We start from the raw sequence: 12,933 nt of genomic DNA, 5'->3' as shown, positions 1-12,933 counted from the left end.
TTGTTTGAAATTATGCTCAAACATGTGTTTCGCCGTATGATGTTTTATTATACAGCGTTTCTCTATGCAACGTTTCTTTATACAACTTACACAATAGAAAAGGGTGGTTACTTCTCAAATGGCGATATGATGAATTCTTGTACATGTAGTCTGAAGGCCTGTTCAGTCACTGCCCCAATTCGCCAAACCGACTCTAAACCTACCTGACAGATTTTTAGCGTTTTGGAGTAAAATACAGTCAAACCTGTCTACAGCGACCGCCCAAGGGAAACAAAAAATGTGCTTGTTGTAGACAGGTGGTCACTAAAGCAGGTTTGACTGCACCTCTTTGTTTGGTTTGCATTAGGTTTTAGGTTGGTCCGGTCGATGTGATTTAGGAATGACTCGACCCGTGGATTACGTGTCAGTAGGCACCGTGTAGTGATAGGGTGTTGTGAGGTAAACTGTCGGCTACATGCTGGACGTGACTGTATCTCTCTCTAAAAAAAAACTCAATTTCATATTTTGTCAAATGTCACACCTCAAGATTGTTATGATGACCTCTTCAGTGCATGTACTTATGTCAAACATTCCTATCAAATAATTTTGTAAATATTTGATAATAATACAGTCAAACCTGTCTACAGTGACCACCCAAGGTAAACAAAAAATGTGGTCCTTGTAGACAGGTGGTCACTAAAGCAGGTTTGACTGTAATGATGACACCTCCTCTTTGTACTTAAAGATAAAGTCGAGTAATATGGACATTCGATTGCATTAAAAAAGAAACTTTCCTAGAGATTGGTTATATAGCACATAGAAATGGACGTATACTGTGAGGTTTTGGAATCATCAAAATGATGAGAAATTGATCAAAACTTGACTTTATTTACAATGACATCCTTCTACAGTATAAATGAGAATGCTCACATATTGTTTTTCACCATCCCCAGACTAGATCCCAACTTTCTTCTTCAAAGATTCAGCGCAATTCAGTCATGCTAATACTTGTGATTGATTAGCTCTCCTCTCCTGTAGAGGTGTCGTGGGCGAGTGGATATGTCACCGGACTGTGGATCTCAAGGTCCGCGATTCAAGTCCCACCGTGGCACTAATGTCCTTTGGCAAGACATTGATCTACATTTGCCACTCTCCACCTAAGTGTTAATTGGTACCCGGTAGGATGCAAAAGCTAATGTGCTTAGATTAGCAAGTGTGCACTTGTAAAATGACGCCTGGCTGGATTGCTCCCCAGGGAGTGGAGAATGTGCATATATTGTGTGCGGGTAAGCCTGAATCCGATGATCGGGGTAATAATATATATATCCGTAAAGCGCTTTGAGTGGGCAATAATATAATCTGTAAACCGCTTTGAGAGGGCCTTCGGTCCTGAAAAGCGCTATATAAGAACTAGCTATTATTATTATTATTAAATGGTCTCACTTTTTGCCAAGATAGCCCACAACTGTTTCTCATATGGCTACAGTATATTCTGAAGCTGCTACATGCTCGGGGCCATTATTTGTCTTGGACTGCATTGTGAATCGGGAAAAAAACAACAGGCAATCATAATGGTGTCAAGTTTTTTTCTGGACTCACAAGGTAAATAGCCGAGTCACACCGCCAGACCGACTCCACACCGAATCCAAACCGACCAATTGTTGGGTCGGTCTGTCGTCTGCCCTGTGTCGGTTTCATTGTTGCGATTGACGTATGATACAGGCTAGGCTGATTCACATGTTTTTGTTCGTAATCCAATGGATTGTATTATTATTAAAGCTAATTGGATGTCAACACATATTTATTTTAATAGAATCAAGGAATAATATGGAACACTTCACGATTTTGCGTGTCATCCATGTGCACGCAAAATGGCCATGCTAATATTTTTTTGCTTTCTGAAAGATAATTGTGAAATTTAACAGCATTCCTATTAAAGAAACTGGCTAAAAGTTGCAATAGTTTATCATGCAGTTATTAAAATAGGTCAGTGAAATATTGTAAATATGCAAAAAAGTAGAATTCAAGTCATCTATGGAGAAAGCTAATTATATGATATGGAATCATTACAGAATTATGCTGCTCTCGTGGGTAACAATTTGGTATGGATCATTATTTTTGTACAAATTAGGATGTTTACTACTGATTCAACACATTTTCTTATGAAACCAAAATTGGACTGAGACTGAAAAAGAGTGCAATTTAGAAAAAAATAAATAAATTGAAATCTTGATTAAGGTTTCAATATTTAATGCGATGCAGATGTTATATGTATATAGTGGTTGATGTTGACTGTACCAAGGGGTTTTGGTCGTGTCTTGATTTTACCAAAGCAGGATTAGTGATTACATTTCAAATGCCTGCAGCTCTACACCATGTCTGGTACTGTAATTTTTTTTGTACAAATGATGTAGGAGATCTATTGCCCTTTCTAATGATACCACTAATTAGCACTTTACTGACTCAGTTTCATGTACCGAGATACTGAAGGCGCCTACAAAATAATCACATTTCGCTAGCTCCACTGGTAATCGATCGTAATACATGTATAAGAAGTCAACCATACTGTTGAATGCACAATGAAAATAAGTCTATTGAGTCACACTACAACATGGTCTCATTTATGTTAGCAGGGGGTCGTATCACAAAGACTAAGACCGACTTTAGGTGGCCTTAACTATGGCTTGCAATTCATGCCACTGGTTGCTCTCACCATTGGTCTCTCAAGCATGATCTTTAGATAATGCATTTTCCTTCAATAATGAACTATAAAAAAATGTAAATTCTGTAGATCTGTGGCCACGGTTTGTACGTCCCTTGAGAAACCAATGCAAGTAATGGTTAGAGAAACTTGTGGCATGAAAGGCCTGCCATAGTTACATTAAACTTAAAGTCAATCTTAGTCTTTGTGAAACACTCCCCAGTACATGAATGTTCAAAGTTCATGTAAAATTTGCTTTTATACACATCTTACACTTAATATCGAGCGAAAAGAATTATTATTAAAAAAATCAAAATCTGTGACCCTTGTGTCTCAAATTAAAAATGGTATTTCTCTCTTTTTGTTTTAAATCATGTTGATGGTAAACAGCTTGCGTATTGATCAATAATAGCAAGATTAAGGTACTTGAAATGATGTACATGTACAATGTGAACTTGTATATACAAAGGGGATTTTGTATAATGGGGAAAGCTAATGCAAATGTCTTTGGTGATCTTTTTCTTCGTGCGAAACTTGTCGATGTTTGATTGTAGGGATTTTTTTTACGAGACTTGCAGGTGGTTTGCTTTGTAAAAATATTCTTCCTTGGTGCATACAATCAGAGCAGGGGGCATATTCCCTTGGACTTTTTCTAAATCAAGATATGTCCTCCCAATGATTAAGCAATTGCTTTTATTACAAACAATTGCCACATGCTGTTTTGATGACCCTTGATGACATCGAAAGTGCCTCTACTGTTTTAGTTTCCTGCACTATAAACTAAATACCAGTAACCAATTCCTATCTTACTCTGTAACACTATCTTTGTATCTATGTTTATTTCTCCACCCCCCCCCCCCCCCCCCCCCCCCCCCCCCCCTCTCTCTCTCTCTCTCTCTCTCTCTCTCTCTCTCTCTCTCTCTCTCTTTACCCACTATATATCTGTCTATCTATCTAACTATATTATTTCTCTCCCCATTTTTTTCTTCTCTCTCTCTCTCTCTCTCTCTCTACCACAATTATGTCTATCTAACTTTATTCTTTCTCTCCCCATTCCCCTCTCTCTCTCTCTCTTCCTCCTCTCTCTCTCTCTCTCTCTCTCTCTCTCTTTACCCACTATATATCTGTCTGTCTATCTAACTTTATTCTTTCTCTCCCAATTCCCCCTGTCTCTCTCTCTCCCTCTTCCTCCCCCCCCCCCCCTCTCTCTCTCTCTCTCTCTCTCTCTCTCTCTCTTTCTCTCTCTCTACACCCACTACATATCTGTCTATCTAACTTTATTCTTTCTCTCCCCATCTCTCTCCCTCTCTCTACCCACTACATATCTGTCTATCTAACTTTATTCTCTCTCTCCCCATCTCTCTCTCTCTCTCTCTCTCCATACCCACTATATATCTGTCTGTCTATCTAACTTTATTCTTCCTCTTCCCATCCCTCTATCTCTTTCTTCCTCTTTCAGCTGTAACATTTTACATTCTGTTTCATTTATTTTTCCATCTCCGTTGAATGTATGTGTATTCTGCTTTTCTGTTTATAGTGTGTCGGTAGTTTAATTCAGTGAACCTACATCATTTGCATGCACTGTATGACACAGGAGATCCATGGTCATGCATGGAAGGCTGATTGATCCAACAAAAATTGACCGTTAGAATCATCTCAGTATTAAAAGTGTACAAATTATGATGTAAGTTTTTCATGTATAGTACGAGGAGGTGTGTTGGCTCAGTCAGTAAAACGTCTGTCTGTCGAACCAAAGGCCTTGGCCCAAATTCACAAAGGGGGGGTTGTCGACAAACCTAGGTTTACGTGCGTCATATGACGCGTTTCGACGTGTTTTTGCGATGTCGACAAACCTCCTTTGTGAATTCGGGCCCTTGTGTTCGAGTCAAACCCTGGCGGATGACTGAAGCCTGCGTTGGGTGTTAAATCCCCCCTCCCCTGTTTTATATAATATACACAGGCTATGTTACAGTGGAAAACACTCCGTCCACTGGATAGGATGTTAAATTGAGATCCTGTGTAGAGGAGAGCCGATCACCATCTTTGCACGTAAACAATCCACTGCACTATTCATAATTATAATGCTTTTGTATTTTAAAACAGCTGAGCGGACTAGGGTGTTCCGCCCGTATGTGGAAATAAATTTTGTAAAAATTAAATCAGTGTAGGGGGAAAATTAACCCCAGTGTAGTGGTCCACCTCCACACCCCAAATCAGCTATACAGGGAGGAGAGACCCTAGGGTTACAGTGATTCAGTTCGGTTTTCGCCTCCCTGGCGCAGGAGACTCAACATATTTAATACAAATATTCACTCGTGACGAAAATCATTTCATCGCTCGCTCTCTCAGTGGCAAAGGCCACTTTCTGAAATAATTACGTAATATAATGTGATACTTATATGTTATGATAAAAGTCTGTATTTGAATACCAATTCAATGGTTACAAACATTAAATTTGATATGGATATGATTTTGTATTTTAGCTAATAAAATTACACCGATGGTTACTATATTCATGTAATTAGTTGATTGACTTAATTGTTTTCTCTATTTTTTAATGGCTTCAATTCAAATGATAAAAGTTAACCATTGTATGGAGTTGACAAGTGTGAGAGTGAAAAGGTGAAAACCAAGTTGATGACAGTTTAAATGAATGGAAAAATAGATATTGCTAATCTAATATATATTTGATATATATCGCTATCTCAGTGGCAAAAGTCACTTTCTGAAATAATTATGTAATATAAGGTGATACTTATATGATATGATAAAAGTCTTTTTTTCTTCCATCTTCTTCGACTACTTCATTTTATACTTCATCTTCTTCTTCTTCTACTTTTTTTGCATTGACGACTGTCGTTTCCGTTCGCGTTCTTAATTCTCTAAAAAAATCAGTATAAGCTGCTTTTAAAGAATATATCAGTTGCGGTAAGAGTACGGGTACCTGGAGACTTGGCTGTCCCTTTCCTGGAGATGTCAGCATGACCACTTTTTACTACCAACCCCACTTGATTACGCCCCCCCCCCCTCCTCATCCCTCTGCAGTCGATCCCTGTAAAAACGCTTCATATGGGGGGGGGGGGCGATAAACTGAAGGAGAGTATTTTCCTTATTTTACCATATTCATATATATAATTCAGTTAAACCCAAGACATGTTCTATAGATAATTACGTGATTGATTGTTTTTTACATCCATCTCCATTCTGCTGAAAGTACCACATATTTTGCCTAAATTGAGTAGTATAATACGACAAAGACTATGCTATTTCTAGTAAAGCAAAGAAATTACGATTTCATTATGATTTACTATTGTGTTTTATTTGTTAAAGTAGTCAAAAAAAACATTTAATTTCAGCACGTTTTTTGTGTAAAATCAACGGGCCGGGCGACAGAGCTTTATTTATTACCATGTCACAATTTGGCTTACCGCCCTCTTCTAATTTTGTATAGTTGAGAAAATCTTTTTTCTTTGTAATGTTATATCTTTCCAACCATATAAGACTCGTTTTGACTGGTCAATGTAACCCCCCTCGTCCATCTTTGCCGAGCAATTTTTTTTTGTGAGATATCTCAGTTTAAGAACTGTGTCGCCTATATCATGCCCCCCCCCTCCCACTTCGGGATCGGTGGAACGATACCGGCTGCACATAGATACAGGATCTCTTGTGTGCACAGAGCATGACTGATGCATTTTCTCCAATTCCAATAGCTAGGGCCCATTATTTTAGCTCCAAACGTTTTGATATGGTTTTTTTCTTCACATGTTAACGGAATCACGGCGGTTAATTACACTGGTTACAGTGACACATCTGAATATGATCGCTCTAATTCGTGGATATCAAAATACCGGCTGTGCATGGAACTAATCAATATCGATTTTGCTGACGATTAGATCAATCTTTCTTGAACAGGAACATTAGTTACCATATGTGATCGGTGAAACGATTATTTTTCAATTGTTATTTAACAGATGCGACCAAGCTCGGCATTGTACCAATTGGGCATTTTTGTGCTGAAGCATTTTAAAATGGCTTTTCAGATCATGCGAATGTTTTCCCGTCAACTTACCCCAGTGTTGCCTTATAAAAGACATGGTGGATGCTTTTCTTTGGCAGTCTTGGCATTGTCTGTTTGTATTTTATCCGGGATAACATTAAATTATTGGACAAACTTATCCACCGTGAAAGAAAACCCAGTCTCTGAATCAATTGCGGGCACAAATGATGTTAGGGAATCTGCAAAAGTCGATGAGTCCCCTCCGTTTATTATTCTCATGGCGCAATGGCGTTTCGGATCAACTGCACTTGGAGAGCTTTTCAACCAGAATCCAGAGCTCTTCTACATCTTCGAATCACTCTGGCCAACTACAAAATTACGGAAATTAAAGAATGTAACGCAGAACACTCCGGAAAGTAAAGAAATGGCCAGAGATATACTTCGCGGTTTCGCCAAGTGCGATTTCAAAACGGACTTTGTTGAGATTTTACATCATTGGTTTGGTTCTAGCAAGAACAGAGGACTCTGTTTGAACAGTACATCTTGCAGAATGCACTCAGCAAGCGCTCTCGGGAACTTTTGTAAAGAATTCAAAGGTAGACTTGCCACGAAGATCATCCACGCCGATCTAGACCTTCTGAAACCGCTGGTGGTTGAGGACGGTATCAATCTCAAAATTATCCACCTTGTTCGTGATCCCCGTGGAGCTACCCAGTCCAGAATAAACTACCTGAACTTCCATTATTCACAACATGTGGCTAATGCACGGCCTCTCTTCCCGAACTTGGGCCGCCTTAAACCGCTTGGTCTTCTTGATGATATTCCAGAGTACATGCTCCCCATTCAAGAGATGAACGATAACAACCCTACAGTTCGAGGGTTGTGCCAGTGGATCAGGGAGAACACGAAGTCATCGTCCGACGCCTTTCCGCCATGGTTACAAGGACGATACCATCTTGTTATTTACGAGGATTTCGCCAAAGCCCCTTTGACAGAGGCTAAAAAGATTTACAACTTTATCGGGATGCCATTCAAACCAGAACTCAAGAAGTTTGTCCACGACATGACGCATTCAAACTCCAGTGACAAATCTTTATATTCAACTTCAAAGGATGCGCAAAAAACAGCCAATAAGTGGATGAAGAACTTGACAGTTATGGAACAGAGACAAATCGTAAAGGAGTGCCTGGATGTCCTGCAACTCCTGGGATACGAACCAAATTTCACCAGGATACTTCCAGAGAGTTGATGGTTAATTTCACTCGGAAACAGGGTAAATGATATTGTCCAACAAAGAGCAAACGATCGAAGTTAGGAAAGGAGAATGAAAGATGGAAAATGGGACTTTAAAGGTACTATGTCCCATTTGCAGGCCCAAAAAATGAAAAAGTTAAATTCCAACTGCATTTGAAAGATAATACTAATTATAAAAATAAAATAATAGTCTTGATTTTCAGGCAATTGTACCGAATGGTCATACGTTTTATGCTGCGCAAAGATTCAATCAGTTTAATCTTGGCCATCACAAGAAGTGGGTTATTGATGTAGACAAATGCTCATGTACCCTTTACAACTCTTTTCATGTATGTTATTACCAAAGAAGAAAAAAAGCCAGTCAGTCACTCAATAGTGTCTGACAGTGAAGTTTAGCAAGTAAACGGGTTTCCTTGTATAATTTGAATATGAGGACACTGCTAACGTTTAAATTTCACAGATAGGACATACATGACATATTCACAATTCCTGCAAAGTTCTACAGCATTTGAGGTTGGCTGCAAAAGGGACATAGTACCTTTAAGAACAGATATTTATATTACTTAAGATAATACGTGAGTACAATTCGTCGCTATTATCGCTTTTTTAAAGTAAATTCTACGAAGCGAATTGCATCTTCACTACGAATTCAGCTTTTAAAATGATCTAGTCGGCAATAAGCCAGCATCTGCCTGTTTTATGTTATAGCCGATTTTCCTTGCCACATTGCCCCGAAAAATGTGTTTAAAGGTAACACAAAGTTTTGGGAAATTTTGAAATTTGGGTGGATAGTGATTCTTCACAATTTTGATATATTTGGATGCCCCTATGGATTTATTATAAGCACTAGAAAATTTAGCCCCTAAAACACTTCTGCTTTCGAGAAAAATGAATATTAAAATTTACCGGTGCTTCCGGTAAATTTTGATAAATTTCAAATAGCGCATACGGCCGTACAATGGTACATGTAGCTGCGACCATGAAAATCCCAGAATATGTAGTTGTGATATATAATTTCCGAACGGAAATAGCTTAAATCGGTCAATTTTAGTCAAGAAACATTGTTTCGTACCTTAATTAATATCTTGACCTTGAGAGGGAGCTATACAACATAAAGAGTTTATTTTTTACAATTTCATAACTTTAGACTCGATTTTCAACCGCGACAACGATCACTGAATATTGTAGGATCGCATATGCTTCCAATATGTTCATTTAAACCAAATTCATGACTCCATACCAAACTTTGTATTACCCTTAATTTGGTCTGCAGTGTCAGAACAAGATTAGTGTCACGCGCCGTAATTTCGCTGCGAATTCTTCATGATTCAGCCGCGGACCAAAACAAACACATTTTCGGGGCGATGTTTTTTATCTATTTATTTATGCAAGAAAAATCGGCTCTAACAAAATAACGGGCAGAATCGGGCAACCAAATCTGATATCAACTTAAAGCTTAGACATCAGAAAAAATGTTGGTAATAAAATTAAATCGGAAATACCTGGAAATCCAAACATTTTCTCTGGATTTATAAAAAAAAAACATGGCTAATTAGTCCATTTCTCAGTGAATTACCCTATAATGTAATTTGAAGATTGTGTTTCTATCCATTTTTAACTCATTCATGCAGCTAAATTAACTATCAGGAATATGTGAGAGAAATTTCATATCAATAAGTTAATTTGAAAGATTTATAAAATAAGTCACTTTTGCAACTAAAACTGTTAATATGTGAGATCTTGTTGTTTGAAATGTATACCCTTATCGTGCATACCGGAATTAAATATTTTACTGAGGTATTCTTCAAAGTATTATCTTTCAACTGGGCAAGAAAAGAAGGGGGGAATCACACAAAAATGAGTTTTGATGCACTTTGGATCCTCCACTCGTGCATAGATAAAGTCAACTTCGAAATATCATGAATTTATCTTTGTCTAGTAATTAAAGGGAAAATTGGGTTTGTACAATACGTTATTTACAATATTTGTTAACTTTATTTGCGTGATAAATCCACGCTAGGCCATGACGGTACGTCTAGTATTCTTTTGGTCAGGCTTATGATTACACATAATTTAATGAGTCAGTCTTGGGTCAGCTGTTTGCTGTTTGTAGTTGAAATAAAACAATTGTGACTTTATGTAATTCCCTGTGTGTTGCCAAATAAAAAGACTTTAATGGTCACTTTCTTTGCAAAAAAGCATATATATATATATAAATATATATTGTTATGCTTGGAACGCATGATGTACTCCAATAGGAATAGTTTTAATTCTAGTGATCTCTTTGGGTTTTTTTCCTTTAAGTTCTCTTTTGCTTTGTGATGTTACTTTTTGTGCTTTTATAATTTTGTTATGCTTTTTAAGCTCTCTGCTATAGTGTTGCATGTACTTCATGTATCATTAAAATTCTCCAAAAACCTTTTATAAATTTCATAACATGGTTGTAAAAATTCTTTTCACGGAATGTCATAAAACTTAATCCGAATGAAAGTTACATCCTTTAATTTTAGCCTGTGTTAAATGCAGTGTCACGTTTTCACTGGCAGTACGTGAAAATCATTTGCTTATTCAATTTGTGTGCATGATCGAATGAGACACCTTCGTATGTATCAGTATCAACATTTTTTGTTTTTTTAAATTTCTAATATTTATTTATAGGCTTTCTTGTTTGTTTGTTTTATTGTTCCACTTTAACAAGAGAATGCATGATAAAACAATTGTAGAAATGTAACATAGAGTAATATCATAAAATATGGGGAACCTATTAAGAACCAGAGCTTGTATATTTTTTTTTTCTTTGCCTCTTCCATGAGGATTTATTCATTTTCATTATATTTACATGTTATACGTATTTACACACATATACAAAACACAAACAATATTTATCAAGGGTTAACGATGGAATATTTGCTAGAACTTACAACATATCAATAATTTTTTCTCACTTATTTGACATTGAATTGTTTGATTCTTGAGTGTTTCAGATCAGACTATATTTATTAATTTTTCTTCTTCAAACATAAAGTAGATCAGTAGCGTGTATATTATAGGTTCCAGAATGGGATGCAAATATTTTAATTGATATATATATATATATATATATATATAGTATCCTGGTGGCGTAATTTCATCTTCGAAAATATCACACTTAATCGTTTGCGGAGAAAAAAAAGATCTCCTACTTGCTGACTCCAAGAACATTTTCAACAAAGTAAGGCCCTTTTTGCCTTTAAAATTGGTACAAAATGTACACAAAATTTTATCTTATTTTTATGACCCGTTTTTGTGAAATGTTTTACTTTCTAACACAAAACACACAAAAATCAAGATAAGGTTACGGCACAACCCCTGGTGTTTTACTTTTTGTTTAATTTGGCATCGTTACATATTGATGATGATAAATCACGTCTTTATTAGAGGTACGTGTGCACACACACAAAATGTCGTTGTATGGAATTAATTAGCAGCTTAAAAATCAATGATATCCGTCAACCTTGTTATTTAATCCTTCTCATGGAGTCATGTATAATTATAGCTCTCGTGTCTAACACATTACCACTCCTGACGCTCCGTCATTATCACTCCGGCCTTCGGCACGGCTGCCATTAAATTAAGCCGACCGTAGATTCTAAGATGTGTGGGTCGGTCGCAAAGGGCAATACAACATCTTTTTTTAGGCCTTATATTACGGCGCGCCAGGATTTTAAGGAATTTCCCTGGCGAATACCCATTCACCTCACCTGGGTAGAGTGTGGCAAAGGTAGATTTATGCCTTGCCAAAGAACATTAGTGCAGTGAGAGGGATTCGAACCCCGTAGCTTGTGATTCACAGACTGGAGACTTATAAACTAGACCACATCACATCTATATAACCTAAGTTGGACTTTAAAGTTATGAAGAGCCATTTGAACGCTTAGAATAAAATATATTCAAAAGCAAAAATTCAAGTATTTTTGACTTTTCATAGATTCCACATCAAGAACATCAAATCTCTTTGATAATAGAAAATACGAATGATTTGAATCAACGTTTATGCCTTTTAAAATAACTTTTGCAAAATATTTTCAAAGATGCTAATGGCTTTCCATAACTGTTAAGTCCCATCTGTGTATAATTTAACACATTTTGACACTTTTTTTTTCAATAGTTTTTTTTTTTTTATTGATTCCAGACAATACAAATCAATCTTAGAAATAATAAACAGTTGTTTTTCCTTGACATGAATTCAAAACATTTTCATCACATAGATTGTACGATTGATTAAAACAAAAATGAAATCAGTTGTAACATAAAACAAATAACCCCATCCAACCAAACAGACTACTACCCCCCCCCCCTCCCCACCATGCGACACACACACACCACCCGACCACACTTTTACCACACACTCACACACAATTTTAGCCTCCTCAGAATACCTCAAATTGGAGCGACATACAAACAGAAACAATCTATTTAAACTTTTTTTTTTAAATCATTTAAATGAGACTACAATAGCCACAATAGCCCAGTGTTAAAAGTTCATGAAAACTTCACTTGTTCCCACTTTTGTAATGTAAGGCCAGTTTACCTGCCCTCCCGGCAATATTCTTTTCTTCTTCACTAAATTCCAACAGTTCTTTTTTAAACTCCCCCAAAGACAATATTACGGACTTTCCCCTGCATCTATATATCCAATATTTCATTGCAAAAATATTTGTATTAAATATCTTTATTCGTGGGGAATTACCGGACAACCCTAAATGAATATCAGTCCAGTCGATAGACCTTAATTCCCTAAGCTCAAACTTAGCTATTACATTCTGCCATAATCTTTGAACATGTACACACTCCCAGAACAAGTGTAAATATGTTTCAATCTTTTGCTAACAAAATGAGCACAAGTTATCTCCAACAAAGCCGAATCTGAATAAGTGTTCTTATCAGTTTATACTGAATTTCTCTTAGTCTGTTAACAAGATTAACTTTCCTAGGCCTACTAAATATCTCCCTACATACTTCA

General features: G+C 36.8%; 1 protein-coding gene across 1 annotated transcript; it reads left to right on the top strand.

The window, feature by feature from the left end:
• Window positions 1–6,954: 6,954 nt before the first annotated feature.
• On the top strand, window positions 6,955–7,932 carry LOC587922 (carbohydrate sulfotransferase 3-like). The gene has a single exon (XM_787629.2). The coding sequence runs from the start codon at window positions 6,955–6,957 to the stop codon at window positions 7,924–7,926; it is 972 nt and encodes a 323-aa protein (XP_792722.2). The 3' UTR covers window positions 7,927–7,932.
• The last annotated feature ends 5,001 nt before the right edge of the window (window positions 7,933–12,933 follow it).

The sequence above is a fragment of the Strongylocentrotus purpuratus genome, unplaced genomic scaffold, assembly GCF_000002235.5.
Source record: "Strongylocentrotus purpuratus isolate Spur 01 unplaced genomic scaffold, Spur_5.0 spur5_scaffold_19, whole genome shotgun sequence".
Lineage (NCBI taxonomy): Eukaryota > Metazoa > Echinodermata > Echinoidea > Camarodonta > Strongylocentrotidae > Strongylocentrotus > Strongylocentrotus purpuratus.
The sequence above is the reverse complement of the archived record's forward strand: the minus strand, read 5'-3'. Positions and strand labels throughout refer to the sequence as shown.

Excerpts from the sequence above, each read along its gene's own strand:
- LOC587922 (XM_787629.2), top strand. The coding sequence starts at position 6,955 with ATGGCGCAATGGCGTTTCGGATCAACTGCACTTGGAGAGCTTTTCAAC.